This window comes from Mobula hypostoma, chromosome 4 (assembly GCF_963921235.1).
Source record: "Mobula hypostoma chromosome 4, sMobHyp1.1, whole genome shotgun sequence".
NCBI classification, from domain to species: Eukaryota; Metazoa; Chordata; class Chondrichthyes; order Myliobatiformes; family Myliobatidae; genus Mobula; species Mobula hypostoma.
This window is the reverse complement of record NC_086100.1, coordinates 37,561,314-37,588,804: the sequence shown is the minus strand read 5'-3', so window position 1 is coordinate 37,588,804 and position 27,491 is coordinate 37,561,314. Positions and strand designations below refer to the sequence as shown.

Here is a 27,491-nt window from a genome sequence, read left to right as displayed (position 1 = left end):
TAGAGACAGATGAAGTGAAAGAAGGGACCAGATGGAGCTGGGTGGAGGTGGAGACAGAAGCTGTAAGGTGATAAGTAGCTTCTTGTGTTTCCACTTATGCAGGACTCTTGTTGTAAGGAAGGTCATAAGTGGAACAAGTTAAGTGAGGGATGATGGGCAGATGGACCATGTTGCAAGAGTAGATAGGAGAACCAGGGTGTAATGCATTAGGCAGGTGCAAACAGGTGGGGAGGGGAGCAGTGAAACAGGAGAAGATTTTGCACAAAGATTGTGGGTTACCTGGAAATGGAAATGTATTCATCATTTTATGGACATCTCCTGTTCTTTGGGAAAAATTCCATAGGGCTCAATTTATCTTTTTAGCTCGGGTGGATAAGGCCTGGGTGCCCATCTTTTTCTAAACATGGTACATACAATACAGCTTTGTGACTTTGAAGTATTACTCCAGATTGTGTTGGAGGCTTGTAATGGGAATCAGAACATCGAATTGTGCAGCCCTTTTGACCCATGATGTTGGGCCAATGTTTAACCTAGTCTAAGATCAATCTAACACAAATCCCTCCCCATAGAGCCCTTCATTTTCTCATCCGTGTGCATACCTAAGCCTCTTAAATTCCTCTCGTGTATCTGCCTCTATCACCACCTGTAGCAGCACATTCCATGCACCTATTTCTTGCCCCATTTTTAAAAAAAACTAGCTCTGATACTCTACTTCTGACATCCCCTTTATACTTTCCTCCATACACCTTATGTTGTGTTCCTAATAACAACAATCAAAAGGCATTTGGATAAGTGCATGGAAAGGAGCAGTTCAGAGTGATACAAGCCTTAATCTTGAATTCTGCCTTCAAAATCAATCTTCCGAAGTTCTATCACTTCACACTTTAAGATTGAACTCCATCTGCCACTTCTTGGCCCAGCTCTGCATCCCATCAATGTCTTGTTGTAACTTAAGACAACCTACACTATCCACAACACCACCAATCTTCATGTTGTCTGCAAACTTTCTAATCCATCCTTCTTCCTTGTCCAAAAGTCATTTATTAAAAATGACAAAGAGCAGGAGTCCCAAACAGATCGCTGAGGAACATCATTGATCACCAATCTCCAGGCAGAATCCGTTCCATCTACTATCACCTTTTGCTTTCTGTGGGCAAGCCATTTTTGAATCCACTCAGTCAAGTTTCCCTGGCTCCCATGCCTCCTGACTTTCTGATTGAGCCTACCATGGAGAACCTTGTCAAATGCCTTACTAAAATCCATATATAGCACATCCACTGCTCTACCATCAATTTATTTTGTAACTTCAGAGAATTCAGTCAGGCTCATGAAGCATGACCTTCCCCTCACAAAGCTATGCTGACTATCCCTAATCAGACTATGCTTTTGCAAAAATTTGTAGATCCTGTCTCTAAGAATCCTCTGCAACAGCTTTCCCACTTTTGCATGAAATTTACTGTCTTTGTGTGTTCTGATCTGTAAGTGGTTCTGGATCAATGGCATTGTGGCACTAATGACTTTTATTTGTCCCCTGAAATGGTCCTGCATGCCATTTTGTTGTATTGGACCTGTACATCAATATATAAGAAAAACTGGGAGAGTAACAAAGGCAAAGCAGTGCCAATCAAATTGACTCTTTTAAAAAGTCCCTGTACCTCACAATTTGTGCCAAAGGTAGAGCATTTGTTCCAGATGCTTGTCAGGCAGTTGCCAGGCTATTACATCATAAATAAAGACCATAAAACCTGGGAGCAGAATTGGGCCAGTTGGCTCCTCGAGTCCGTTCCTCTTTTCAATTGTGGCTGATAAATTTTTCTCTTCAACCCCTTTCTCCTACCTTCTTCCTGTAGTCTTTGATGCTGTTACTAATCAAGAACCTATCAACCTCAGTTTTAAATATCGCTGTCTTTGGCAATTAATTCAACAATTTCACCACCCTCTGGCTGAAGAAATTCCTCCTCATCTCTGTTTTAAAGGGACACTCTTCTATTCTGAGGCTGTGCCCTCTGGTCCTAGATTCTCTCTCTAATGAAAGTATCCTCCCCACATATATCTAGGCGCTTCAATATTCAGTAGGCTTCAATGTGATCCTCTCCTCCCATTGAATAACTCCAGTGTTCCATCTTGATACTCCAATATATTCTTCCTGTACTTCCCCCTTTTTCTGTCATTAATTGGATAAAAGGAAACTTCATACACCACTTATTTAATCCTGCTTCTGATGTTCTCCTATCTGCCTCATTTAATACTAGTAGTATTTTTGATTCTGATTAAGACTGAGGCAATGGCATTGGTGAGTGATCATAACTTATTTTATTTGTTTCTGATCTCCCTTGGAATCTTGTCTTTAATTAGGATATTGTGTGTTTCTGATTTTCAAAAATACTGGTTTGGTTCTTTTCCCTTCCTAACAAATTTGTTAATTTAGATTGAAAGTATTTTAGAATGGAGTAGTGACTGATTCACACAATGATCTTGTACTTCAAGGATTCAAAGTGTATTTATTATAAACAGATGTATAAGTTATATAACTTGAGATTTGTTTGCTTAACAGGCAGTCACAAAGCAAGGAACCCGAAAGAACCAAATTTAAAAAAATAAGGCCAACCCCCAGTGCCCACATAAAAACAGGGGGAAAAAAAAGAAAACAAATCATGCAAGAAACAGAAACGAGCAACAACAACAGCATTCGAACCAAATTGAGTCCTTAGATCTAAGTTTCTAGAGGCATCTAACCATATTCTTTTTATCTAGTTAGAATGTAAGACATTCATTAGGTATATCTATACAGGTACATCTGGTATATCCGCTTTTCACATCATGTGGTAGGATTTTAAGGCAGGATACAAGTTGCATTATTGGGCTGCAATTTGAGGAATGCAGCCTTTGTGGTTCCAGCGGGACATTTCGTCTGGGTTTTGATGTGGCTTTTCAAAGCAACATTTCAGGCCTATTTCTGCATCAAGTTAAGCTGTCTTATTATGAATTCTCTTTATTAACAAAAATTTAAGCAAGATCATGTGATAACTATTTTGATAGAAGTTATCTGCATTAGAAATTCCAAGGTACTTGAAAGGAATATTTATCAAGGAAAATTGATGTGGAGATAAGTGAAGATTAGAACATGACAAAGGAGAATGAAGTTTTACGGGACAGCGTAAGTGAAGAGCAGATGCAGTGTTAGAATACTTTTCAGATTGGAATTTCAGATTGAGGGCATACACAGCTGCCACATGAAGGAAGGTGGTAATTGGGGATATGGAAAGTTTACATTTTGACGAACACAGAGGACTTGGTAATCTGTAGGATATGGTGAGAGACAAATACTGAAGAAATACTCTATGATTCAGAAATACCATTCAAGATCAGAATAGTAGAGGGGAATTTTTAAATGTCTTGCTAGCCACTAGGCAATGCTGATCCATAGGCTTAGAAGGTGATAGTTATTGATGACAATGTAAATCATGAATGGTAGATCTTTGAGAGAGCTAAAATTTTTTTGAGTGGCAAAAGGTAGGAGGCCAAGCATAGAATGTTACAGCAGGCCATTTCGATTAATGTCATGGCTGTATTTTTCAGGCACAGTTGGGGGGCAGACATTGTTAACAGAAGTGATTTTGGTGATGAAGAGAATATGTGTTCTGAAGCTGTGTGGTGAAGTGGAATGCTGACTATCATGGTTCAGAATGAGAAAGTAGAACGAGAGAGTTGGAATTTGTGGTGAGGCAATGGAGTTGAGATCAGGGCCAATGATAGTACCTTTGGGTTTCCAACTATTCAACTGTTTTATTTATTTTCTTTTGTTTTCCATGCCCCCCCCCCCCCATCTTATTATAGAAGAGAGAGTTGTGTGAAAATGCTTTGGAAACAGCAGGTCGTGTAGAAGGCTTGTCGCTGGATGTTTCAACACATTCCTGTATACAAATCTTGGATGAAGAAAAACAGAAGGGGAAGTATCACCAAAGTTTACACCTGTTCAAGCCCTTTCGTAGCTCTACCAAGTGAGTGCGTTTTTTAGTACAAGTTTAGAAATATTTTTGCTCCACTATGAAGCAATCTCCTGTTACAGATATCTACTTCTTTCCTTTACAACTTCATGATCCACTTTTGTTTTAAGACTTGGATTTGGAACAGAGGTTCTGCTGTAAAATTTGATATTAGTTGGAATTTAAATAGGGTAGGTTAAGCCAGATACAAAACAGGATTCCAAATAGAGACACAAGGTTACAGAATGTATTAATCTGAAACAACAAATACTTTTCCAAATAGATAATGGATTAATGTGTTATTAATTATAAGTAGATAGTACAAAAGGATTTGCATATTAGAAGTGTGAATTTCTTCAGGAAGGTAAGGACAGATAAATATAGTATGACGAATTTTGAGAGGAAAATGGGGAATATAAAGCATTGATTTGGAAAAAGTTGGAGTTTTTGGTGGGAAAGAACAGATAATCAAAAACCATTTTTTTAATCTGTAGGTAATGAAGAATTTACATAAGGTAGTGTTTAGAAATGGACATATCTCTGGTTTTTAGATTGTCTGTTTGAGAAAAGATATTAAATTGCTATCTTATTCTGAAGAGCGCAAGAAAACAATTTCTGTAAGGGGAATAGGTTCTGATCATTAGTTCCTGATGTTTAATTCCATAATGTTTTCCCTTTTCCTACATATATGTAGACAACAGCATCCTGTGGACAATGCAGGCTTCTTTTCATTTATGACCTTCAGTTGGTTGACGTCTTTGGCATTCACGGCTTATAAAAAAGGGCATCTATTATTGGAAGATGTTTGGCCCCTGTCAAAATATGAATCTTCTGAAATTAACAGCAGAAGGTATGAGTGTGATCCCAAAACAGTTGTATTGTAATTATCTTGACTAATTTTTTTTCTGTGCTATTGCAGTTTTTCACCAGCATTCATATGCAGCTTTTATATATGAAATAGGTTTTTCAATATTTCTTGACCTCTAGGTATGTTTATTATGCTTTCAAAAACCACTGGTTTATGTACACAGTTGGTATACTCAAGTAACTTTCTTTTGTAAAGTTGCAGAAGAGCAATTGTTTGAGATTTTTCTATGGAATAGTCTCTGTGTGTGTATAGCATCACAAGCAAATCTTGTGCTGCCCTTTTAACTCCAAAGGAACTCCAGGAATTTATGGCTGAAGACTTTTCCCTGGATGGGTTGGAGGAAATGCAGAAGTCTGAGGCACATTTGTATAGCCAGGGTGCTCAAGACTTTTGCACAGTACTGTATGTCTGGTTGCCAGTAATGTACAGAATATATCAAACTGCTTGAGAGGGTAGGAAATTTTACTCTGGAGTAAGATATTCACTGCAGTCCACCTTTTCACTCAGCTTTTTGAGTTGTATAGGGTATGAGAATATCATTTTGGCCAATACGTCATGTAGTTCTGAAGCAATGCTGTATTGTCAAATGGCTGTCTTTCAGCAGAGTCACAGAGACATAAATCATGGAAGTAAACCATTTGGGCCTCCAAGCTCATGCTGAACTAAACAACCTACTTACACTAATCCAATCTTCATACTATTTTTATCCTCAATCCTATTTTTCTCTAACACACCAGCTCCAGCCCAGATTTTACTGCTCACCTATAGGCTAGTAATAAATTACAATTGCCAAAGAACCCACCAATCCACATGTCTTTGTTTTGTTGAAAATGGAACACCTGAAAGAAATCATCAAGGTCATGAAAAATGTGTGAGTTCCACCCATCGAGGTTTGAAATGAACTTGTTGCTGTAGTTGAGGGGCAACTTATTGCTTTTCCCACAGTTTCAGATAAGGTGTAAATTTAAACCTCTATCTATGTTCAAATGCTGTATTTTTAAAAAGTCGCACCTTTTTGAATAAATATTATGGAGTTAATCTACTGTTAAGGATTGTTTACATTTTTCAGTTATCAGCAGGTTGCACTTAGCTATTTTAAAGATTAACAGCGGACTTATTTTATGAAGTACTTTACGTAATCTTGGAGTGCATTTTTCCCGTTTTCCAGTTTCCATTTCTACAATGAGTTGCTCTGTTTGGGTATTTGTTATTAATTTGCAGCAAGGCTGGCACTTGCTATCTATCTCAATTAAGATAATAAATTGCAGAGTTGTTATCGAAGCTCGTACACTGTGAACAAATAAAGAAAAGATCCTGCCATTGAAAACCCCATTGCTGAGCTACCTTTCTAAACAGCACTCTTTTTGAAGGTACCCCACTTTCTGTAGGTTTGTATAGACTTAAGACTAGTTAAGTAGCAATTTATCAAGCCTTTGGTTTGAGACAGGCAAGTTGTAATGAGACCAAAGTTTTGAGATGTTGAGTTGAATTGAAATTGCATTTTTATTGTCACATTTACTAAGATAAAGTTTAAAAAGCTTGCCTTTCATACTGTTCATGCAGATCAATTCATTGCGCAGTGCATTGGGGTAGTACAAGGTAAAACAAAAAAAGAATGTAGAATAAAGTGTAACAGCTACAGAGAAAGTGCAGATAGACAAAAAGGAACAAAATCATAATCGTAACCTTTTTATCATACTCTGAGCAGAGAATGTCAGCTGATGGTATCAGATGGTAAGAAATTGAATATGATAAAAGGGGGGGAGTTAAAATGATTCATGGTTGCTATTGTAAACAGAGATACTACTTCATGCCAGCCAGAGAGAAGATGTTCAGGTAATACTCAAACAATCAAACCATAAGATTATTGATGTAAATTACTGAAATTTAATTTCTGGATGCTTCTTTGCCTAGCAAAAATTCCCTGGTTTTGTAAAGATAAGTTGCTGCTGTTTTTAATCAAGTTCATTTTTCCCCCTCTGTAAATTATTTTGAAATGTGGTTAATGCGAGTGAAGTCATACATCAACCCCGCCTGCAAGTTCAAAGCTGAGATAGTAGTGGTAAATCAAACAAAGGGCATGATACAGCCAAGGAACTGATGGAATTGCAAAATTGTATCACCCTTTAAATGGTAAGGTCAAGAAGCTCAAAAGCACACCTATCCGCACTACATTAGTGGAGAGAGAAAAAGTTGACATTTTGTGATTGTTCATTTGAACTGAGTGTTCATATTCAGGGGATTAATTTCATCATCATTGCTTGATCAGTAATTTGTTAGAGTATTTAATTTTCATTTTCACTGTAATAAAAATAGGATCCATGCTAATGTAATCCTACTGGATTACCAAGAAAATGGGATAAAATTTCTGTAATCTTTTATGAAATGGTATTGAGCAGGTCCAAATGACTCATTTCTAGTTGGACTTAGTGGTGTTTGCACTGTGCTGATCTATGAAATCAAAAGGGTGTGGAGGGGAGGAGATTGGGGCAGGGTGAAGGTCAGGTGAGAAGAAATAAATTGCAAAGCTACAGGGAACTAATGAAGGAGGAATGAAACTTATGGAATATTGGGCAATATTTGAGGGTGATTAGCTACCAATTCAACAGAAAAAACTGAATAATCTTGCATGTGTTCAGCTGTCTTGATTTGTATAAATAAGACTTGAGAATGTTAAGAAAAGGAAGAAAAAACACCTCAGTTTCAGTAATAGTAGACTGTTATTTAAAAACTATGAAAAAAAATTCTGATCATGTTTTTTCAAACTTCCACAAATTAAAATCTTGTATCTTATATAATTTGTCTTTGTTACTGAATATTTCCCCTCGTTGACTGGACTAATTTCTTTGTTGCCCTAATAAAGTAAATGCTGAGTGACTGGGAAACATTTCCTTTATTGAGCTCTTGTTTATTTCTTTAAATTAAAAATATATTGCTTCTCTTCAGATTAGAACGGCTGTGGCAAACAGAGTTGAAAGAATGTGGCCAGGAAAATGCCTCACTAAACAGAGTGATTTGGAGGTTTTGCCAGACAAGGCTGGTCATCTCTGTGATCTGCTTGATGGTTACAATGGTGGCCGGCTTCTGTGGACCAGTAAGTTATTTAAGATTTACGAATTTCCAATAACTACTTTGGTTAGGAAGAAAGCAAAACTAACTTTCTAACCCTGGTTTACATCACAATTTACTGTAGCTCTTTTTCATTCCTTATGACCTTGCTTCAGAATAATTATCACTGCACTGGCTAATGTACCATTAATCATTTACCTCAGTGTCTAAGAGAAGTCATTAGAGTTGAAGGTAAAGCATGGAAGAAAACAACTATGGAATTATTTCTGTTGACTTGATGTTTTGGAGTTGTGTTGCATCCCTGTGTGGCACATTTTGGAGTTAATGACAAAGTATTGTGGAAACTCTGAAGTTTTTTTTACGTTTATGCAGATACTGAATAAGCTGCAGGTTGTAGGACGAAGATGGGTAACTGCATCTGAATGGCATTAATGTAGTGGAAGTTGATGTTGAACTATTTTTACAAATCGCTGCATTTCTTGTTTCCTAATTTCTTTTGGAGTATCTGAGTAAATCTACTGCAGGATTAGCCAAATGTGTCAGTAAATAGCATTTCATTGTATTTTTAAGTGTGGGTTCATTTGAAATTTGAAGTCTAATCATTTTTTAATGCAGTGTATGGAACACCTTCCTGGAGCATGACATTATTACGACACAAAGCAAATAATAGATAACCAAGTACGTTTGAATTCAGTTGGAAATTAGTTATGGAGAAACATATTGTATTTATACAGAATGCTTTTTGTTTGACTTGCTGATGCTATCTGTGAATGTTTGTGTTAAGTGTGTGTGTGGTCACTTGAACTGAATCTTCTAACCATGTTGTTTTTGCTCTGGAAGGACATCTTTAAAGTTCTGTGGAAAAGGAATCTCCTCCTGCAGAAAGCTGCTCTCTCCAGAAATGTGTAGTACAGTATGTATCAATTTTACTGGGGTGGGGAAGTTGAAAGCTGGGAAATGAAACAAAAAAGGACCTGGTAGTGTTTGGTCAGTGATGGCTGAAGTTTGAAATTTCACAAATTAAAATGGGCGATCCTTCTGGTTTACATAACAATTTAGAAGCAGAAGCAGAATCTGCTTGCTTTGTAAAAAGGAAAAGAACAATAAGATGAAGAGGCTTCAAGGTATTCTTATTGGGGGATGGGATGGTGGGTGGAGTTGGGGTGCTGGTTAATTGCCAGTGTTGCTGAGGAACTTGAAGAAAGAATTGGCTAACTCTAGATTAGGTATGGACTGTAGCTTGGGATAGAGAGCAAAAATATCTAGTTGTGAGTGGAATTCTCATATTTTTGCAGAGATAGCAGAACTTTTTCTACTAAGCTGTTATAGAGGTAAATTTGAAATATCTTGCTGTGAAGATCTGTTTTGTGCACATTCCACAACCTCTGAATTTGGAACATTATTTGAAGTGACTTCACATAAAACCAAATCAGTAAACCAGTTGAGGTGGAGCAACATGTAGGGAAACTTGAAAATTTATTTTAACCCGATTTTCAGCTCATGAAGCAAGTTTTTTGGTGGAATGATTCATTTGTGTTTTTTTTGTTCAAAGATAGTCTAGTTTCTTATTGAAAAAACAACATCTTATTTAAAGAAGTTACTTCATTTTAAATTGTTTTCTGGATTGAGTTTTACGAATAAAAATCAACTGGTTATTCTAATGAGATAAAAGCTTAACTGTAATGAGAAGAGTAGCAGTTAGAAAATTCCTCTGGCCACGCCATTATGCAGTCAGACCACTTTTAGATTTATCTTTTTCAAGTCAAAAGCAGTGTGCTTGAACTTTTTTTTCCCCATAACTCCCTATAATTTCCTTCCTTTGCATTGGAAAAAAGTTTTCATTGATTAGAAGTGGCATGCTAATTGAAGTTTTTGTACTGTTCTGACCAACAAGTTAATATGAAATTTGAAGTTTTCTGAATTCCAGTGATGTTTAAGAGGATGTTCATGGCCTGCTGAGTAGTTCTTGTATTCTGCATATGCGATTAGAGTTGTATGAAATCAGAAGACCAAAAAGGATGACATTGAACTGGGTTTGCTTTATCTTGTATTTAAATAGTAGCTTGATGTTAAGGCTGAGGAAAAGTACTGTATGTTACGGAAATGCATTGGTTTGCTCAAGTGCATATCCTAGTATCTAGCTGAGTTGATTGAAAACATGACTAACTCTGGAGTACTCTTTTCCAGTTTGGTATTGGTGTACGCAGCAAGTAAATCAGTACTAGTAGAATTGGAGTGTGTATTTTTTTTATTGTCTGCTCATGTACTGAACAAAAACAATGGTGAAGGGTACAGCTAAATTTTAAGCTTTGTGGAAATTTGCTGTTACCATAAAACACTTTTTATACATGCTCATGAATGGAGATCTGCATAATCCATGTAGGTTCACTGAAGGGAATGAATATGAACTTTTTATTACAGTGACTTTGGATTCTTTGGATCAATGGAAAATAGCTACTCTTAACTAGCATTTGGAATTCTAGAGTAGAGGCAGATTACTTGGTATTCTTATGCATCAAAGAAACGGTCTGCTTTTTAAATTTTAATTTTATTTGTTAGTTTGATTTCTTGAACAGCTTTCTAACACTTCTTGAATTGAAACAAAGTATACAGTTTTCCCCTCAATATGAGAAGAGCTTTGGTGCATTTTCCTGTGGAATTCATGAAAACAACAATTGATGGTTGACATAAATATTGTATTTTTGTCTTGAACTTTGGATAATTAGCCTAAAATTAAAATAAACCCAACATTTGATATTTAACAATGAGAACGTGCATTTTATCCGCCAATCTAGTTAAGTATATATTTGTATTATGTTCAAATATTGAGAAGTATTTTATTGCCCAGTCCATTTGTTGCACTTTTAAAATACCAATGACAAGAGCTCCATATACGTCCTCTTTAACAACAGAACAGATTATCACAATTTGTAGGCATTTAATCCTTTAGTCTGGAGTTACTGAATATAAGTCAAGTCGAGTTTACTGACAGTTAACAAGAACAATGAGGTACAGGTTCAATGAAAAACTTGAACCAGGCACTTAGGCTCAGGCAACACAGAATAGAAATTATACAAGACATTGGAACCAAAAAAACTGCACAAAACAGGACATTTGGCAAAAAAAACAGAGGTGAGTAGGACTTTCACAGTGAACGACAGGACCCTGAGGATTGTTGCTGAACAGAGGGACCTTTGAATAAATGTACATGGTTTCCTGAAAGTGGGGGTACAGTTGGACAGGGTATTTGGCCTTCATAAGTGAAGGAATGGAATATAAAATTTGGGAGGTCGTGGTGCAGTTGTTCAGGACGCTGATGAGGCTGCTTTTGAAGTATTCCATTCAGATTTGGTTGCAGTGCTCTAGGAAAGATGTTATTAAACTGAAAAGCATGCAAAAAGATTTACAAAGATGCTGCCACACTTGAGGGACTGAGTTTATAAGGAGAGTTGGATGGGCAAGGTCTTTATTCCTTGAAGCATTGGAGACAGATGATTTGATGAAGGTGTATAAAATCATGAAGGGCATAGGTAGGATGAATGTACTTCAAGTCTTTTTCCTCAGGATAGGGGAATCAAGAACTGAAGTGCATAAATTTTAGAGAAGGGTGAGATTTGACAGGAACTTGAGGGGACAACTTCTCTAAACAAATAGTGCTGCCAGAGGAAGTAGTTGAGGTCAGTACAAGATCTTTTGAAAGATAGTTATATGGATAGGAAAAGTTTAGATGTTAATCTGCCAAAAGCTAGCAAATAGGACGAGCTTGTTTGGGGCATCTTGGTTGGTATTCATCAGTTGGGCTGAAGGACCTGTTTCTTTGTGATATTACTCAATAATTTATTTATTGAGATATGGCATGGAATAGGCCCTTCTGACCTTCAAGCCACGCTGCCCACAACATAGGTTTAACCCTAGCCTAATCACAGGAGAATTTTACAATGACCAATTAACCTACCAACAGGTATATCTTTGGACTGTGGGAGGAAACCCATCTGGTCAAGGGGAGAACGTACCAACTCCTTACAGACAGCAGTGTGAACATAACTAAGCAATGGAAGTGCAAGAGGTGATTGATAGTGTTTCGTTGCTGAGGTAGGATTAGGGTTCTGCAGATCAGTACAGAAACCTGTAGGTCACAAGAAAGTAGCTATTCCTGAACTTGGATGTGTAGGACTTCAAGCTTCTGTACCTCATTCTAATATAGCAGTGAGAAAAGGGCATGGTTCAGATGATAAGTATCTTTGATGATAGATGCTGCCACCATGAGAGTTTTCTTTGTATTATGTATATATTGTCAATAGCAGGGAGAATTGTGCCCGTGATCCTTATGTAGATACAGTCTAAAGTGGGGTGGGCTGTGTCCATGATGCTCTGTATAGATGCATTCAGTAATGAAGACGGCTGTGTCTATCATGGAACGGTCTTGTCACCTACTCTATGCAGCCTCTTGTGTTCCTGTGCTTTGGAATTGCCATACCAGTCCATGATGCTACCAACCAGGATATTTCCAAGAGTTTATCTGTGGAAGTTTGTTTGAACATTTGACAACATGCTGAATTTTATTAAATTTCTAAGAAAATAGAACTACTAGTATGCCACCTTCATGATTGTATCAATGTTCTAGGCCAAGGACAGGTAATCTGAATTTGAACCTGCTCACCCTTTACCTCTGACCCACAAATGAGAACCGACACTTTTGTTGTCTTCTGCTGTTGTTAGCCATGAAATTAAGAATAACTGGTAGTTGTATTCTGGAAGTATTTAATAAAGTATAGTATTTCACATGTTTCTGGACATGTATTTCAAAAGGAGCTGAAAGAATCATAGTATAGTTAAGGTTCAGAAAAAGGTTACTTGGCTCATCAAGTTTATGGTATCTTCTGCTCCAGATAACCATCCAATTCAGTCATGTTCCTTTGCTCCTTATCCAAGGCCCTGTAAATTATTCATTCTGAAGTGCTTTTCAAATTGAAAACACTGTTCCTGTTTCCATCGTCACTGAATTCCAGATCATTGGCCAAAATTTGAATTGTCTGTCTCTTAGCCTGTTATTTCTGTATCTACCCGAACTAACCCAGTCATTATCTTCAAACCTCCATCAGATCTCCTCACAAATTTGCTGCAAAGACAATTACCTGAATTTTTGTAAACATAGTTAAAATCTTTAATCGCTGAAAACCTGGTAGTGAAGTCATGGAAGATGAGGAAAAGCTGAAAATTTGATTATTTTTGGAATGGGCATTGACAGTTTTTTTTAACCTGATTATTAGCTAGAGAAGGATGATTTCTGATTGATCGTGAATGAATTCTAAGAATTTTCAAGGATTTCTTTTTAGGAATTTTGTCAGTGGACAAAGGATGAAGAGATGAGAGAATCAGTTACTTTAGAGGAAAGTCCACTACATTTTCAGCTACTTTGGGTTTTTGAATAGTGTGATTTATTTACAACTTAAAGAACACTAGTGAAATGCACAACGGAAGCTTTTCTTAGCATTCACAGGATAGCCATGTAAAGGTGCATTGGAGTGCAGTGAGAAGTCATTTGCAAGTGGTCATCATGCTTTAAGGTAAGGTAGTGATTACAAACAGTAACATTTGCAGTGCAGATTAAAGCCATCCAGTCAGCATATTGATTTTAAATTTTAAATTTATTATACCAACAGTTATTTGCAGTTTTAATATTCATTGGAAATGAATATTTCAACGAAAGGAAATTACTGTGGAAGAAAAGAACCAATGGATTTTGTCTTATCTTTACTACTTTGATTACAATCTTGATTTCATTACTCTTTTAAAAGACTTGTAGAATAATGTTCTCCTTTGTGATTTTACTGTGTTTGGAAATAATTCAGTGCATGCTGTGTGGGAATGCTTTTATAGGTATGCTTTTTAAAAAAAAAATATAGACATTTTCAGAAGGTAAACGTGGGCAGGACTTGCATGACAATTCTGAGCAGGGATGATAATAAGTTCAAGTTAAAACTTGGGATGAATAAACTTTTTGAAATGTTCCTGTTATAGCGGAGAGACGAGAGACTGCAGATGCTGTACTTTGAAGCAAAAAACAAACTGTGGAGTAACTAAGTGGGTCAGACAGCAATTGTGGAGGCAGATGAATGGTTTATATTTCAGGTCAAGGCCCTGTATCAGAACACAGGGTCTCGCTGTGAAACGTTAACCATTCCTATTACTGTTGTCCTTTATAATGTTTTGTGTAGTCTGATCACCACTGGGCTGCTTTTAATGACAGAGAATTGTTCTTGTGCCCTCACTAATTCTTTATTTACAGCCGCTGAGGTGTAAAGTCTGAATCCATACAAATTCAGTCTTCCATTGAAATTTCCATACTTATAAAAGTTTTTATATGCTCTCTATAAAATGTTGACTGGAGGTTTTCCAAGAACAGCTACTTCACACTTGACTTGCATAGTGGAGGTGACCAAGAAATGGACAGCTGCTTTTTATATCGTGATTTGCCACGGAAAACAATAACATGATGGAATCAGCTACCGAGAGAAAATGAGATGAGCGATTCACCATCACAACACACTTCTAAGTAGGGCTTGATTCTCCTCTGTGAATCAGTCAGAAAGAATTGCTGGGACTGCAGTTAATGTTTAACTTGCAAATTAGCTCTATTTTCAAAGCTTGTATGATTCATTTACTGATGTGACTATGATTGAACTGATGGACGCAAGCAGTTTCAGTAATTTCTCCAGAGCTGTTTTATGTCTTTCTAAATCTTTGCTGATATGTTTATCTTGCATTTTGCTGCATTGTTGCCTAGAGTTCTGATACTTGGGTGCATGTGCATGCATATTTGTTTTCTTTCTGGTGGACGTTTTAAATTGTACACTAGTGTGATACATCAAACCTCTGCCCATGGTCTGATTTTAAATTAATGAATGAATTGAAATGATAGACTGTATTTATAAAAAGACATGTATATTTTGGTTTTAGATGCCAATTTGATCTTAACATTTTTATGTTTCTCCAAAATTTAATCAGAAGAATATTGCTTGATATGACTGTACAAGTTAGTGAAGCAAATTTATAATGCGAATGAGGAAGCACTCTTATTGATCTGGAACAGCAGTAGTTTAGCCAAATAAGCTAGTTAATGGAGTTTCCGGACTTGTATAGCTTCTGTACCTTGGCTCTATTTGTTAATATTGCCTCTGCTGTACCATAAGTATGGAAACAATGTGCTAAAATAATGCACGGAGTAGGGGGAACCACAAGTTTAAGTATTCATGATGATTGAAATCATTAAGACCATAAGATACAGGAGCAGAATTGGGCCATTTGGCCCACTGAGTCTGCTCTGCCATTTCATCATGGCAGAACCATTTCCCCCTCAGCTCCAACCTCCTGCCTTCTCCCCATATCCCTTCATATCCTGACTAATCAAGAATCTATCAACCTCTGCCTTAAATATGCATAAAGACTTGGCCTCCTTAGCTACCTGTAGCAGCAAATTCCACAGATGCCCCACTCTCTAGCTAACTCTCTGGCTAATTAAGCAACTTAATAGCAGTAGAAGACATCAATGTGTTATGGGTATTATATCGTGAAACTATGATTGACATTTGAATAAATACTAATGTATCACTATTCATAAAGTCATCAGGTTGTTTATTTTACTGAAAAGCACATCCATAAATTTAGAGAAACTCCATTGAAGCTCATTGGCTAGTACAATTTTAAGCTATATATGGTTACCACGGTAAATAATATGGATGTTGAAGTCATGACGAGCTGTAGATTCTATTTGCCAAAGTCCAAAGAACTTGAATTGCTTGTTGGAAGAATTGAGTAGTTAAGCATTTTTCTAAGGAACCTCAAAATGTTCAGTATTTATCTAGGTTTAAGTTTTAAAGAAAATGAATGAGAAAAATACATTATTGGTAAAATTGAGCTCAAGTTCCTCCTTTTTGGCCTTATTCCAAAATACATTCCTGTTTTTTTAAAAAAAATCTTCAGGTCATCATGCTCCTTACAATTATAAATACAGACAATGATTCCCCTTTTACATCCCTCGACACTAACTCCTTGGAATGGAAATGTTGAATATATATAACTTATAAAAAAAAATTAACAATTCCCCATAAACGTGAGATTTTGCAGATGCTGGAAATCTTGAGCAACACCGGCAAAGTGCTGGAAGAACAATTCCCCTTTTAATGTGTTGGAATTCATGCAAATAGAATGATTAAAACTGAAAGAGTTTTAATGAATGGTCCATTACATTCCTTGCTTGTAATTGCCATTACATTCTCATAGGTTTGTTTTATTTTTGGAAACATCCATAAGTCAGACAACACCTTATTTCTGATGACACAATTTGTGAATTCTGTGTTTGTGCATGATGTAGTGAGCCCAGCACTGAATCTTATTGCACTTTTCCAAAAGGAAAAAAATACACGCACTGGAAAGCAATGTAGATCATGTAATGGTGTTCTACAGCATCCACTTTTCATCAAAATACTCAACTTTTTGTAAAATGTCATTGCTTTATTAATGTACTTTGAAATAATTTCCTTTATGTGATAGCAATGTAGATGAAATGTACAGCACTTATGAGAATGAAGACATTTGTGTAAATGTATTAAATACTATCATTTTTTTTTGCACTTGTATGTGAGTTTGATTGTTGGAACTGATTGAAAAAAAACAATAAATTAGTCCCCCCTCAAATGAGTTGAAATCATGATATGATAAAAATTCCATTTTTATGGTTTCCATTTCCTCCTTTTCTGTTCATAATGTTGACATCCATATTGTAGATTGTGTAGGAGGTGAATATTTTGGTTGAAGTGAGTATCACAAAATATTCTAATGTGGGTTTGTTTTTTGCTTTTTACCCGCCCTGGTGTCATTAAACTCCCAATGTTTACTTTCAGCTGTGTTTTGCAAACACTGCCAATTCACTCTTCAGTCAATTGTAGGTATATTTTTCTGATTGACGCAATGGAATATGTTAAAATTAGTGATGCAAATTTAAAAAATAAGTACACGTCAGAAATTTTTGATTTAAAATAAACATTTTCATTTTCACACTAGTGTTTTCCTTTTCTAGGCTTTTCTTGTGAAACGTCTTCTAGATTATGCAGCACTGAATGAGTCGAATCTGCAGTATGGTTTGTTGTTGAGTCTTGGGCTGTTTTTGACAGAAGTAATCCGCTCCTGGTCATTGGCAATGACCTGGGCATTGAACTATCGCACTGCTGCCAGGCTTAGAGGAGCTGCCCTTACCATGGCATTTGATAAAATTCTGAAACTTAAGAACATGAAGGAGAAATCTTTGGGTGAGGTATGTTTCCAATGTTCGTTATCCTAGTGATACATAGAAGTCGGTGAATAGAAATTATATGGATTTAGAAAGAGACTAAAAGTACTGAAATTTAAGGATTGACATGCATCAACTGGATCATGAAGCTTTCACGGGATAATTGAGTTGCACTGTACAAATTTGGCATCAAAATTAATACAAAACACCCATTTTCTACAACAATGGGTGGAATCTTACCTAGCAATGGCCTGAGATCTGCAACTGTGATTTCCTCATTCCTCTCTTTATCAGGTTGGGATCTTTCTGGCCCAATGCTTCCTAAACTCCATGGGGAGGTCCAAGCCACATGAAGGCCATGTACTTTGAGGAAACACTACCCTAGAAAGCAAAGCTCCAGCCCCAGCTGTAAAACTTTTGAGAGACATCGAAATGGTTTCTAAAGTTTACTTCATATCATCAACCATGCTATCTCCAGTGAAACCGAGGGAATTTCAAGTATAGGATTGAAGAGGCCCATTTTATTAATGGGCATCGCCCTCCCCGTTGCACCATAAGTGCTGAGGAATCAGCATGATGGAGCACAGCTGTGGTAGTGAGTTAATAGATTTGACATTCTAAATTTTTCAATTATTCAGGGACTTGCATTGAAGTACCTTTCTTGGCTTTCAGCTAGGCATGTAGCTGCCAATAACAGTCCTTTTCGACCCACAGGCACTTACTGGCAAGAGCTGTACCACTATGGTGAAAAGCAAAAGTTAACAGGGACATTTTTGAGTTAATTAGAAACATAGAGTGATTTGTAGCAAAATGAAATTGAAATGACATGTATTTTGTTTAACCTGTAAAACCCATCTAAATTTGACTTGCTTTCTGTCCAGCTTATTAACATCTGCTCCAGTGATGGACAGCGATTGTTTGAAGCTGTTGCATTTGGAAGTTTGTTGGCAGGTGGACCTCTTGTAGCAATTCTGGGAATGATTTATAATGCCACATTGCTTGGTCCCACTGCCTTCCTAGGGTCTGCAGTTTTCATACTCTTCTATCCAGCTATGGTGAGTGAGTACTAGTTTTTGAACACAAAATAAACTGGGTTGAAGAGCAATTAAATACTGAAAATGGAGCATTGCTCTGATGTTTATCATGCAGTAAAGTTAATTTTGAAATAAATTTAATGGTCATTGGCAGTGAGCTGGCCACTACTATTACATGCTTCCTTTGATAAGCTGTTGTTGCCATGGTATTTGACAAATTTCTGAAATAAAATATGACTTAAGCTTCTATCAGTCTGGAACTGATTATTGTAATTAATAGTATGTTGTTTGTTTCTATGTTGCATTTTAAAGATTTTTAATTTGGCTCTTTTTACAGTTTTCACTACCATGTTAATCTTTTCCCATTTGAAAGTGCAGATTTTGTGTAAATTGGTGATTTTAATTTGAATTTCACTTTTCTAAGTCTTCATTTTCTGAAAGTACAGAGTGATTACAGGGATGATCATTAAAAACAATAATCTCTGTGTGCTGTATTTTGATGTCAGCTGTTCTCATAATGCATTGAATGAAAGAACCTATTGTACCCATCCTGTACTGGAGGAATCTCAGTTTGTCTCTTTATAGTAAGCAGTCCTTACTGTCTCTTCCACTTATTTTTTCTGTATTGAAATAGATCTTTTGCACATTACTCTTACTGCCTTTCATTGAAAAGAGTTATTGTACTGTATCATGCAAGTTATTATAGGAAACGTTATGCTCTGCAAGGGCAAATCATTTTTTGCTTTTCACTCATGCCTACTTAGCTCATTCCTGCTTTTTTGCTTCGACACCACCTTTTTTCGGTTCTACTTTTTATGAATCAAAAATATTACGTTCCAACTTTCTACTCTTTGTTACTATTAAAGATGTACATATATCTTCGTTATCACATCTGTTTCCTTTCTTTTGGAGTTGTAACAGCTATTGCAAGTCAGAAGTCACACTTCACACTGAAACTTGTTTTATTTTGTAAAAGATGTTCGTGTCCCGGCTGACTGTATACTTCAGAAGGAAGTGCATTTCTGTGACCGATGAGCGTGTTCAAAGAATGAATGAAGTCATCTCTTACATAAAATTTATTAAAATGTATGCCTGGGTGAAAGCATTTTCACAGAGTATTCTCAGTGAGTATGGTATACCAAAGAAATTAAGTTCTTCAATTCACTATATACTTTAAACTGATTTAATTTTATTCCCTGTTACAATTATCAATATTTGTTTACTCCTGATTTCTGACAACTTCAGTAGAAACAAATTACTTAACTCTAAACCTCTTAATTGATTTGGAGATTAGTAGGAGTTTCCCTTTATGCTTTAAGTCTTAACCTTTTAACCAGAAACCATTATCTATTCATCCTCTGCATATAGATAAATAGGTCATCGTTCACAAGATACAAATCAGTATTCTGGATTTTGGAGATGACAACAGGGCAGCTAGCATTTGTTGTCTTTATTCTGTAAACATCTTTAGGATTTCCCAAACGTTCATTATTTTAATGTGCAAATCTAGAATTTTACTGAAAATAGTTTTGTATACGCTGAGTTTTTGCAGCCTCCTTCATTAGTCAAGGTAAATTAATTGCATTAATGGAACTTGTTCATGTAAAGTAGATGAAAATTTTTGTATGATGACTGTGATTTCGAGTGGGAATATTTCTGCTTGTCAAATATTTAAGGCCTAAAATATCTAATTGTATGTTTGTTTGTTTGTTATGTTCCTTGATAAGTATCTCAAAATGGTTTACTCTTTAAAATGTGCTACTTTAAGTTGTATCCGAATTGTATGTTCATGTTCTCTTCTAGTGTTTGAAAATTGTTTATTAAATTAGATATCAATTGTATTTTTTTCCTCCTTGAATTGCTGTCTGAGAGTGCAGTCTAGTTTAATTATGTCTCAGCTGCTAAAGGCCATGCATGTTTGAAATGATATTTGGTAACAGTTGAAACATGGTATTTCTCAGCATTGAGCTTGGAAGATCTTTTTGCAAGATTTCCATGCCATTAACTCCTTTGAGTTTACCATCATATGTCACTATCATTGATTAATTTGAATTTTTTTGTTAGTAAATCTTGTGTACAACAGTTCTCATCATATTAACTAACTTGGAATTGCCTCATATAGCTGTAGCAACCTAGGTTATTTCCTGACCTCTAGAATTGTATGTGTGGAGTTTGCATCTTCTCCACATAACAAAAATGTACTGATTGATAGGTTAATTAGCTACTATAAATGTCTCCTTGTGACAGGAATATCAAAGGGCTGCTGATGAGAATGAGTTAAAAAGAAATTTTGTGGTCAGGATAAAACAAATTACTGTTGAGAGGCGGCAAAGGCTTAGTGGGCTGAAAGGCATCAATCTATGTTGTAAGGGCATACTAAAATATAAGAAACCTTGAAAATTTACAGGAGTTCTACAACAACTCTTTTAATGTAAATTAGCATATTGGTATTTTTTGAGAAATTAATAAAGGTTTTCTGTTTTCACTGAAATATGCATGTCATCACATCAGATTTCAATTTAAGTGTTCATTTGGTCATGGTCCCAATGTCTTTTGTTTTCCTTGCTAGAAATCAGAGAGGATGAACGACAAATCTTAGAATACGCTGGATATTTTCAAAGCATCAGCGTGGGTATTGCTCCAATTGTTGTGGTTATAGCAAGTGTAATGACTTTCTCTGTCCATATGCTCTTGGGCTATGACCTTACTGCTGCTGAGGTTAGTCTGCATATTGAAAATTTATAACTGTTTGAAGAAAAACCCTACTGTTTTTTTTTGTAGCATTTTGAATAGATTGAATGGTTCACAGGTATCAAATATGATGCGGTGAGTGTTGATGTTTCCTTTGATGAGAGAATAAGAGAAAACTTGGAGTCAATGTTCAAAACTAAGGGGGCAAATTTGATTATTTTCCTTGGATAGTTGAAAATCTCCTTCGACTATGATTTGAAGAAACTTCATAATTTTAAGGCAGAGGGCGTGGAAATTTAATGGGTGTATGGTGCTGAGTTTATTGTAGATCAAGCATGATGTCATTGAATGGTAGAGTAGTTTTGTGGGACTAAGTAGCCCAGTGCTCCCTTTTAAATATCTGTATGAAAGTTAAATTAATTGAAATGATTCTGATTCTAACATATAGGGCTCTCATCTGAAACTAAAATATAACAATGTTTCAAGTAGAAATCCTTGAGATTGTTGTGGAAAAGTGATTACTGTGAGCAGCTGTTTAATGAATTGAGTTGGTCAGCATTAATGGCTTGCACATGAGTGCTTCTGCACTCCTTATTTTGACTGAAAGCAATATAATCCAGCTCCAGGTGTAGAAACCATTGAATGCACCTTAGTGATGAGATAGGCCAACTTTCCAAAGTGTCTGCCAGCAATCCACCAATGTCCACCATTTTTCCCTCACCTTGCTAGTTGCTTAACCCATACATGGATCTGTGAATACTTGTACTTCAGGGCACACTCAAAAAATGAAATAATTGCCTACATCTAGATCCTCATTGGATTGCCAAGGTGTCTAGAAAATCTACTGAGTCTTTGTTTACAGTTTCTGAATATCTTCCCTCCAGCTTCTCCAGCCCCCCCAGTAGTAACTAGCCAAGCTATTTGGCTGTAGTAGAACAACACTGAAATTTGGGAAACTGACCGGCCACGAGCAATCATAAAGCCCCTTGATTGCAATGAACTCTGGGAGCCAGCCTCCCAGAAAGAATATTCAGGAACCTCGTGATAGAAACTGCATACTCTAAAAGCTATACTTATGAAAATTTGGGGGTTTTTTTTATCAGTCATTGGAAGATCTGTACAAGCTTTCAATTTGTTGAACATCAACTGAGATAGTAGCCATTTTACTTTTCATGCAAACTGCTTGAACTGTTAGTATTACTATTCTTTCAGATTTCTAGCATTCAAAATTCAGTATTCGTGTAAAATGTTTAAAATGAGTAAATGAATGATATTAAAACATGTTTTTACATGATCTCTGTTCTAAAGTAAATGCTTATGGTTTTATCAGTTCTATATTTAGGTACAGGGTCAATGACACCTGCATTACCGGGCATTTGCACTCCCAGACAACTCACTGAATTGCATTTTTCCATAACATGAAGTTATCTCATCAAAAAAAGCAAATTTAAGAAAATGTTTAATTATTTGCATTTATCCCACGTGAATTCTGTGAGAGCAAATTTTATTCCATGTCTTAAATTTTGGGTGGTTATTTGTGACTTCTGTCAGGGTGAATTTCCATTGCCAGTCATACTTTCTCAATTAGATTGTTTCTATACATTGTTATTAGCGGTACATGCAGTGGGCTCGGCTCAGCAAAGCAATGCAAGCTGGCAAAATGCTTTATTCCATTGGTCTCTCCTTAAAATTGAATAGTCTTATACTAGGCATTGTGTGAATTATTGTAGATTTTCATAAGGAATTATTCTGGTATCTTAGCTGAAATTGTTTGCACATTGGATGAAAAATCTTAAGAGCACCCTCTTGTGTCATATAAGATTAAATCCAGACGGGCTACTTTTCCCCAGTTTTTTCAGTGGAAGTGTTCAGCAATGGTAACAGAAGTCAGATGTGATCTTGTACAGGCTAGTACGAGGTTTTAAAAAAAAAATAGTGCAAGTATCAGAATAAGTTTGCTAATAATCTCATATCTGACTTCGGATGGTAAGGTGTTAATTGGTACAGGAAGGCAAAAGAGGAAAAAGTGTTAGATTTTGTTCCAGGAGTACTTTAGGAATCAACCTGTTTGAGATTTTGATTCCAGTATTCTGCCACTAAGAATTAGAAGTAGGGGCAGATGAAGGAACAATATAGATTTCTGTTTCATTGGTGCTTCTAGTTACTTGCCATTGATACTTAGTTTTAATCTTTTTTTTTGACGTGTGCATGCATGCGTGCAGCTGTGATGTCTTTTTCATGGCTTTTTACAAGGCGTGGAGCGAGAGAGAGAGACTGTGTGGCACACCACTCCTCACACAGACATTCTCACACAGACATTTTCACAGTATTTCCCCTTTATTTTTACAAGGTCGAGATGCAATCTTGACACTCAACCCGGCACAGATGGAAAGCGTATTCGGGAGTGGATCTGACTGGTTTCGAACCTGGGAACCTCCGCTCCCTGGTCCAGTGCCAATGTCATTGTGCCTCCAGCTGGCCCTAGTTTTAATCTTTACTTTTATTAATTGTCATTATTTCAGATTTTCATATGTTTGAGTCATGATTCAACCTCCTGATCATCCAGTGTTGTTTTACTAATATTGGAGAACTTGAAAAAGCTGGCACTGTTTTAGTACATCTTGGCATGAGATATCATTGGGGGTGGTCCTCCACAATAGTCAGATAAGTATCCCTTGCTTTACAAATATTCAATTTACAAGCTTTTGCTGCAATGTCATGGACTATTTGGGTCTTGTCATTTAGGAAGCTATTTTCACTATTACAAATAGCACACCATTTAACTATCTAGGGGATAACATTTTACCAAAATACCCACAATGCTTTTGTCTAATCAGTTAAATATATGAAATTTTGCTTAAAGCATTTTCCAGATATACAGCCCTCTATCAATTAAGCTAAAAGCTATTCTCAATCCAACCTTCCTATCATCCTCCATTTCTAAAATGATTGCACTGGAAGGCCAAAACATCACAGCAAGTAAATTTTCAAACTTTATTTTGAAACAATCATTGACTTGATTAGCTTTAGACAGTTTACTGCTAGGTCCAGAAAAATGCCCAGTGGAGTACCATTAATGATGATAGTTGTTGTACTGAGTTTTATTTGAAAATTGATGTTCGAATCCCAGAAGACATTAGCAATGTTGCAAGTGAATAACAAGTCATTATCTGTAATATGATTGGAAAAGTGTACAGTTGACGTTTCGGGCCGAGACCCTTCAGGACCAGAAGAAGGCTCTCAGCCCGAAACGTCAAATGGTTTTTTTTTTAACTCTTTTCCATAGATACTGCCTGACCTGCTGAGTTCCTCCAGCATTTTGTGTGTGTGTGTTGCTTGGATTTCCAGCATCTGCAGATTTTCTCTCTTCTGTAATATGATTAGTGACTTGAAAATTTATGATTTACCAGTGTCAAAAAAGATAGATAGATTTTTGCATTTAACATTCATCCATGGTAAAGGCTTTGTGACTTGAATGTTTGTGTATTTTCTATTTGGAAATTATAACTCTTTCAATTTGTTTGTAATTTTCAGTTTTTTGCCATGATATTCTTTAATTTCAGGCCTTTACTGTGGTGACTGTTTTCAATGCTATGACTTTTTCCCTTAAAGTCACTCCATTCTCCGTGAGATCACTTTCTGAGGGATCTGTGGCAGTGGATAGATTTAAAGTAAGTTACTTTTCAAAAACAATTTATTTTGAAATATTTTAAACAGAAATGTTGCCTTTAAGAAGCCTGATGCTAGCTTTGGATCAAAACCTAATTTGCTGTTGATGAATAGGCAATGGGGAGTTAATGGGAAAGTGGGGAGAATAAATAATGGATGACTGTAAGTGGGTGCAGACTTGGTGAAGTGAAGAGATGAGTGACTCTCTAACTCTGTTTGTAACTATAGTGCTATTCCTGGATTTAAGTTGAATATTAATGAAATGTTCTGTCCATCAAGTGATAGGAAAATTGAGATATGAAGCATTTTATACACATCCATATCTTTTCCAAAGATTTGCTATTTTATTCCTGATAAAACTGTAGAATTTTGACCGTACTCATGATCCAGGAAGCTGACTGTAATTATCCAGTTTAAAAATACAAATACTAAAACTGCAATCTTCGTCTTTTCATGTTTATATAAAAGTAGTCCATCTTCCAACCACTGATCATGTTTGGTCATGTGTTTCGTGTTATTGTGAAAGACAGTCATCATTTTAGACATCAAAGTGAGAACCTCACACTGTATAATTTGCTTGTTTTCTAATGACATGAAGTATTCTGGTAATATTTTTTATACTGAAAAATGCAGTCTTTCAAAGTGAACAATTATCAGTACAGCTTAAAACTGCCTTAAGTGGCCAGATTATCAACCTTTGCATCAGGACCTGTCAGAAAAGTTCTTCATCAGTTGCTGACCTTTAAACTCAGCTGTTCCCTAGCCATATTAATGGTAGCTGACTCTCTCAGCTCTTGTGCTGACAGATGGCGTCCCTTTCCAGCTGTCCCACCTTCACAGAGATTTTTTCCAGCACACTTGAGTCACTGAATAATGGGGTGCCTTGGAGTAATCACCACATGTTTTTGACTTGGGCTAATGTAATTCTGAACCACATTAAGGATTTTGGAAGTTCTGTGCACAGCACAAATTATTTCAAATCTCCCTGATTTTGTGCAATTATTCAAATATGTCTAGTTGCAATAAACAGGATAACTTAAATTCTGCCAATTACTGTCTTGTAAGTTTGCTGTCAGTCATCAGCAATGTCATGGAGAGTATTGTCGGACAGTGGCTTCAAGCAGCTTATTGATACTCAGCTGGGGTTCTACCAGGATTACTATGCTCTTGTCTTCATTATTGCCTTTATCTAAGCAGTGAGACAGTTGAATTGCAGAGATGAGATATGAATTATTGCACATGATGCAATTATGACAGCATGATGGCAATTGACAGTGTGGCAGAATTGGAAAATTCTTCACTACCTGAAATCAAACTTTACAAAGAAAAGCAGACTGGTCAGGCAGTAATTAGATGGATTGGATTTGTCCCTTTATAGTGAACAGCTGATATGTTGGGATTGACCAGTAGATGCCAGTGTTGTAACTACTGGAGCAGTTTAGCAGGAGGCACAGCTAATTATGGAGCTTGCGTCTACAGTCACAGCTGGGATGCTTTCTGACATATAACCTTTTATGTATCGACTGTTCTTGAACTTCTTTGATATCATGAGAAGGGAATTGAATTGGTTAAGGACTGGCTTCCATGAGGGTAATTCAGGAAGTAGCTGAGACAGAGAGCTATTCAGTATTTCTGGCTGAATGTACAGTTGCAAGAAAAGTTGGTGAACCCTTTGCAATTACAGGTGGCCCCTGTTTTCCGAACGTTTGCTTTACGATACCTTGCTGTTACGAAAGACCGACATTAGTTACCTGTTTTCGCTAACAGAAGGTGTTTTCACTGTTACGAAAAAGGCAGCACATGCCCGAATAGCCAAGCCCCTCCCCCGGAACTGCATTCTAGCCGCCATTGCTTAAACACATGCTTTATCTCGATTTATTTTGTGCATTCGTTAGCAAGATGAGTTCTAAGGTATCAGAAAAGCCTGAAAGAGCTTGTGAAGGCGTTACACTTAGCGTAAAGCTAGACATAATTAAGCGTTTCAATCGTGGTGAACAAAGTAAGGACATTGTCCGCGTGTTGAACTTATCTGCGTCCATCATTCACACTATTTATACGCAGAAAGAAATGGCTTTTGGTTATTCGTATAAGCAAGTGTTTAACTGTGACGGAACTGCAGTTTATTGGAAAAAATTGCCTAGCAAGATATTTATTTCGTGAGAAGAAAAACAGGCTAAAGGACACAAGGCATCGAAGGACAGGTTTACCCTAATGCCTATTATTAACGCCACTGGTGATGCTTAAGCCTCTACTAGTGTAGCATTCAGAAAATCCGAGGGCACTTAAAGGCATTGATAAGAATACACTTCCCGTTGTGTTCCGTTCACATCCCAGTGGTTGGAATACCTAAGTGCTTTTTTCTGAGTACGAGTGCATATGTTAGTCCTTCTGTTGGAAAATACTGTAGAGAAAATAACCTCGTTAATAGGTGTCTTGTGATTGTCGATAATTGTGCTGCTCATCCACCCACCTGCCATTACCGAGTATGGTGGTAACATTCGTGTTGCATTCTTACCGCTGAATACGACATCGTTGCCATGCGACCAAGGCCTAATAGCCACAATGAAGGCTTACTATACGCAAACTGTGATGCGTTTTATTGTAAGTACCATTGACGGAGAGGGCAACTCTGAAGCGTGTTTGCGAGAGATCTGGAAAGAATACAATATAAAATTGGCAATCGCCAACATTGGAGATGTTCTCGATAGGCTAACAGTCTCGATGAGAAATGGCGTTTGGAGGAAACTGTGTCCCGAAGCGGTGAACGATTTTAAAGGCTTTGAAACATCAGCAATAAATACAGCCATAGTGAGTTTGGCTACTGTACATACATTATTTCTACTTTATATAGGCTGTGCATTTTTATGCGTTATTTGGTATGATTT

The 27,491-nt window shown here is 36.6% G+C and overlaps 1 protein-coding gene across 9 annotated transcripts in view; it reads left to right on the top strand.

Annotated features, from left to right (window-relative positions):
• abcc5 (ATP-binding cassette, sub-family C (CFTR/MRP), member 5) overlaps window positions 1–27,491 on the top strand; it is a 124,327-nt gene that overhangs the window by 7,425 nt on the left and 89,411 nt on the right. For 8 of the 9 annotated variants that reach the window (XM_063045646.1, XM_063045643.1, XM_063045639.1 and 5 more), the window contains 8 exons: window positions 3,838–4,001; window positions 4,681–4,836; window positions 7,801–7,948; window positions 17,003–17,236; window positions 18,094–18,267; window positions 19,223–19,370; window positions 20,816–20,964; window positions 24,501–24,608. In XM_063045646.1, the coding sequence (XP_062901716.1) occupies window positions 3,838–4,001; window positions 4,681–4,836; window positions 7,801–7,948; window positions 17,003–17,236; window positions 18,094–18,267; window positions 19,223–19,370; window positions 20,816–20,964; window positions 24,501–24,608 (1,281 nt within the window). Of the gene's footprint in view, window positions 1–3,837; window positions 4,002–4,680; window positions 4,837–7,800; window positions 7,949–17,002; window positions 17,237–18,093; window positions 18,268–19,222; window positions 19,371–20,815; window positions 20,965–24,500; window positions 24,609–27,491 lie in introns of those variants that run through there. The other variant, XM_063045648.1, reaches the window with a different exon arrangement.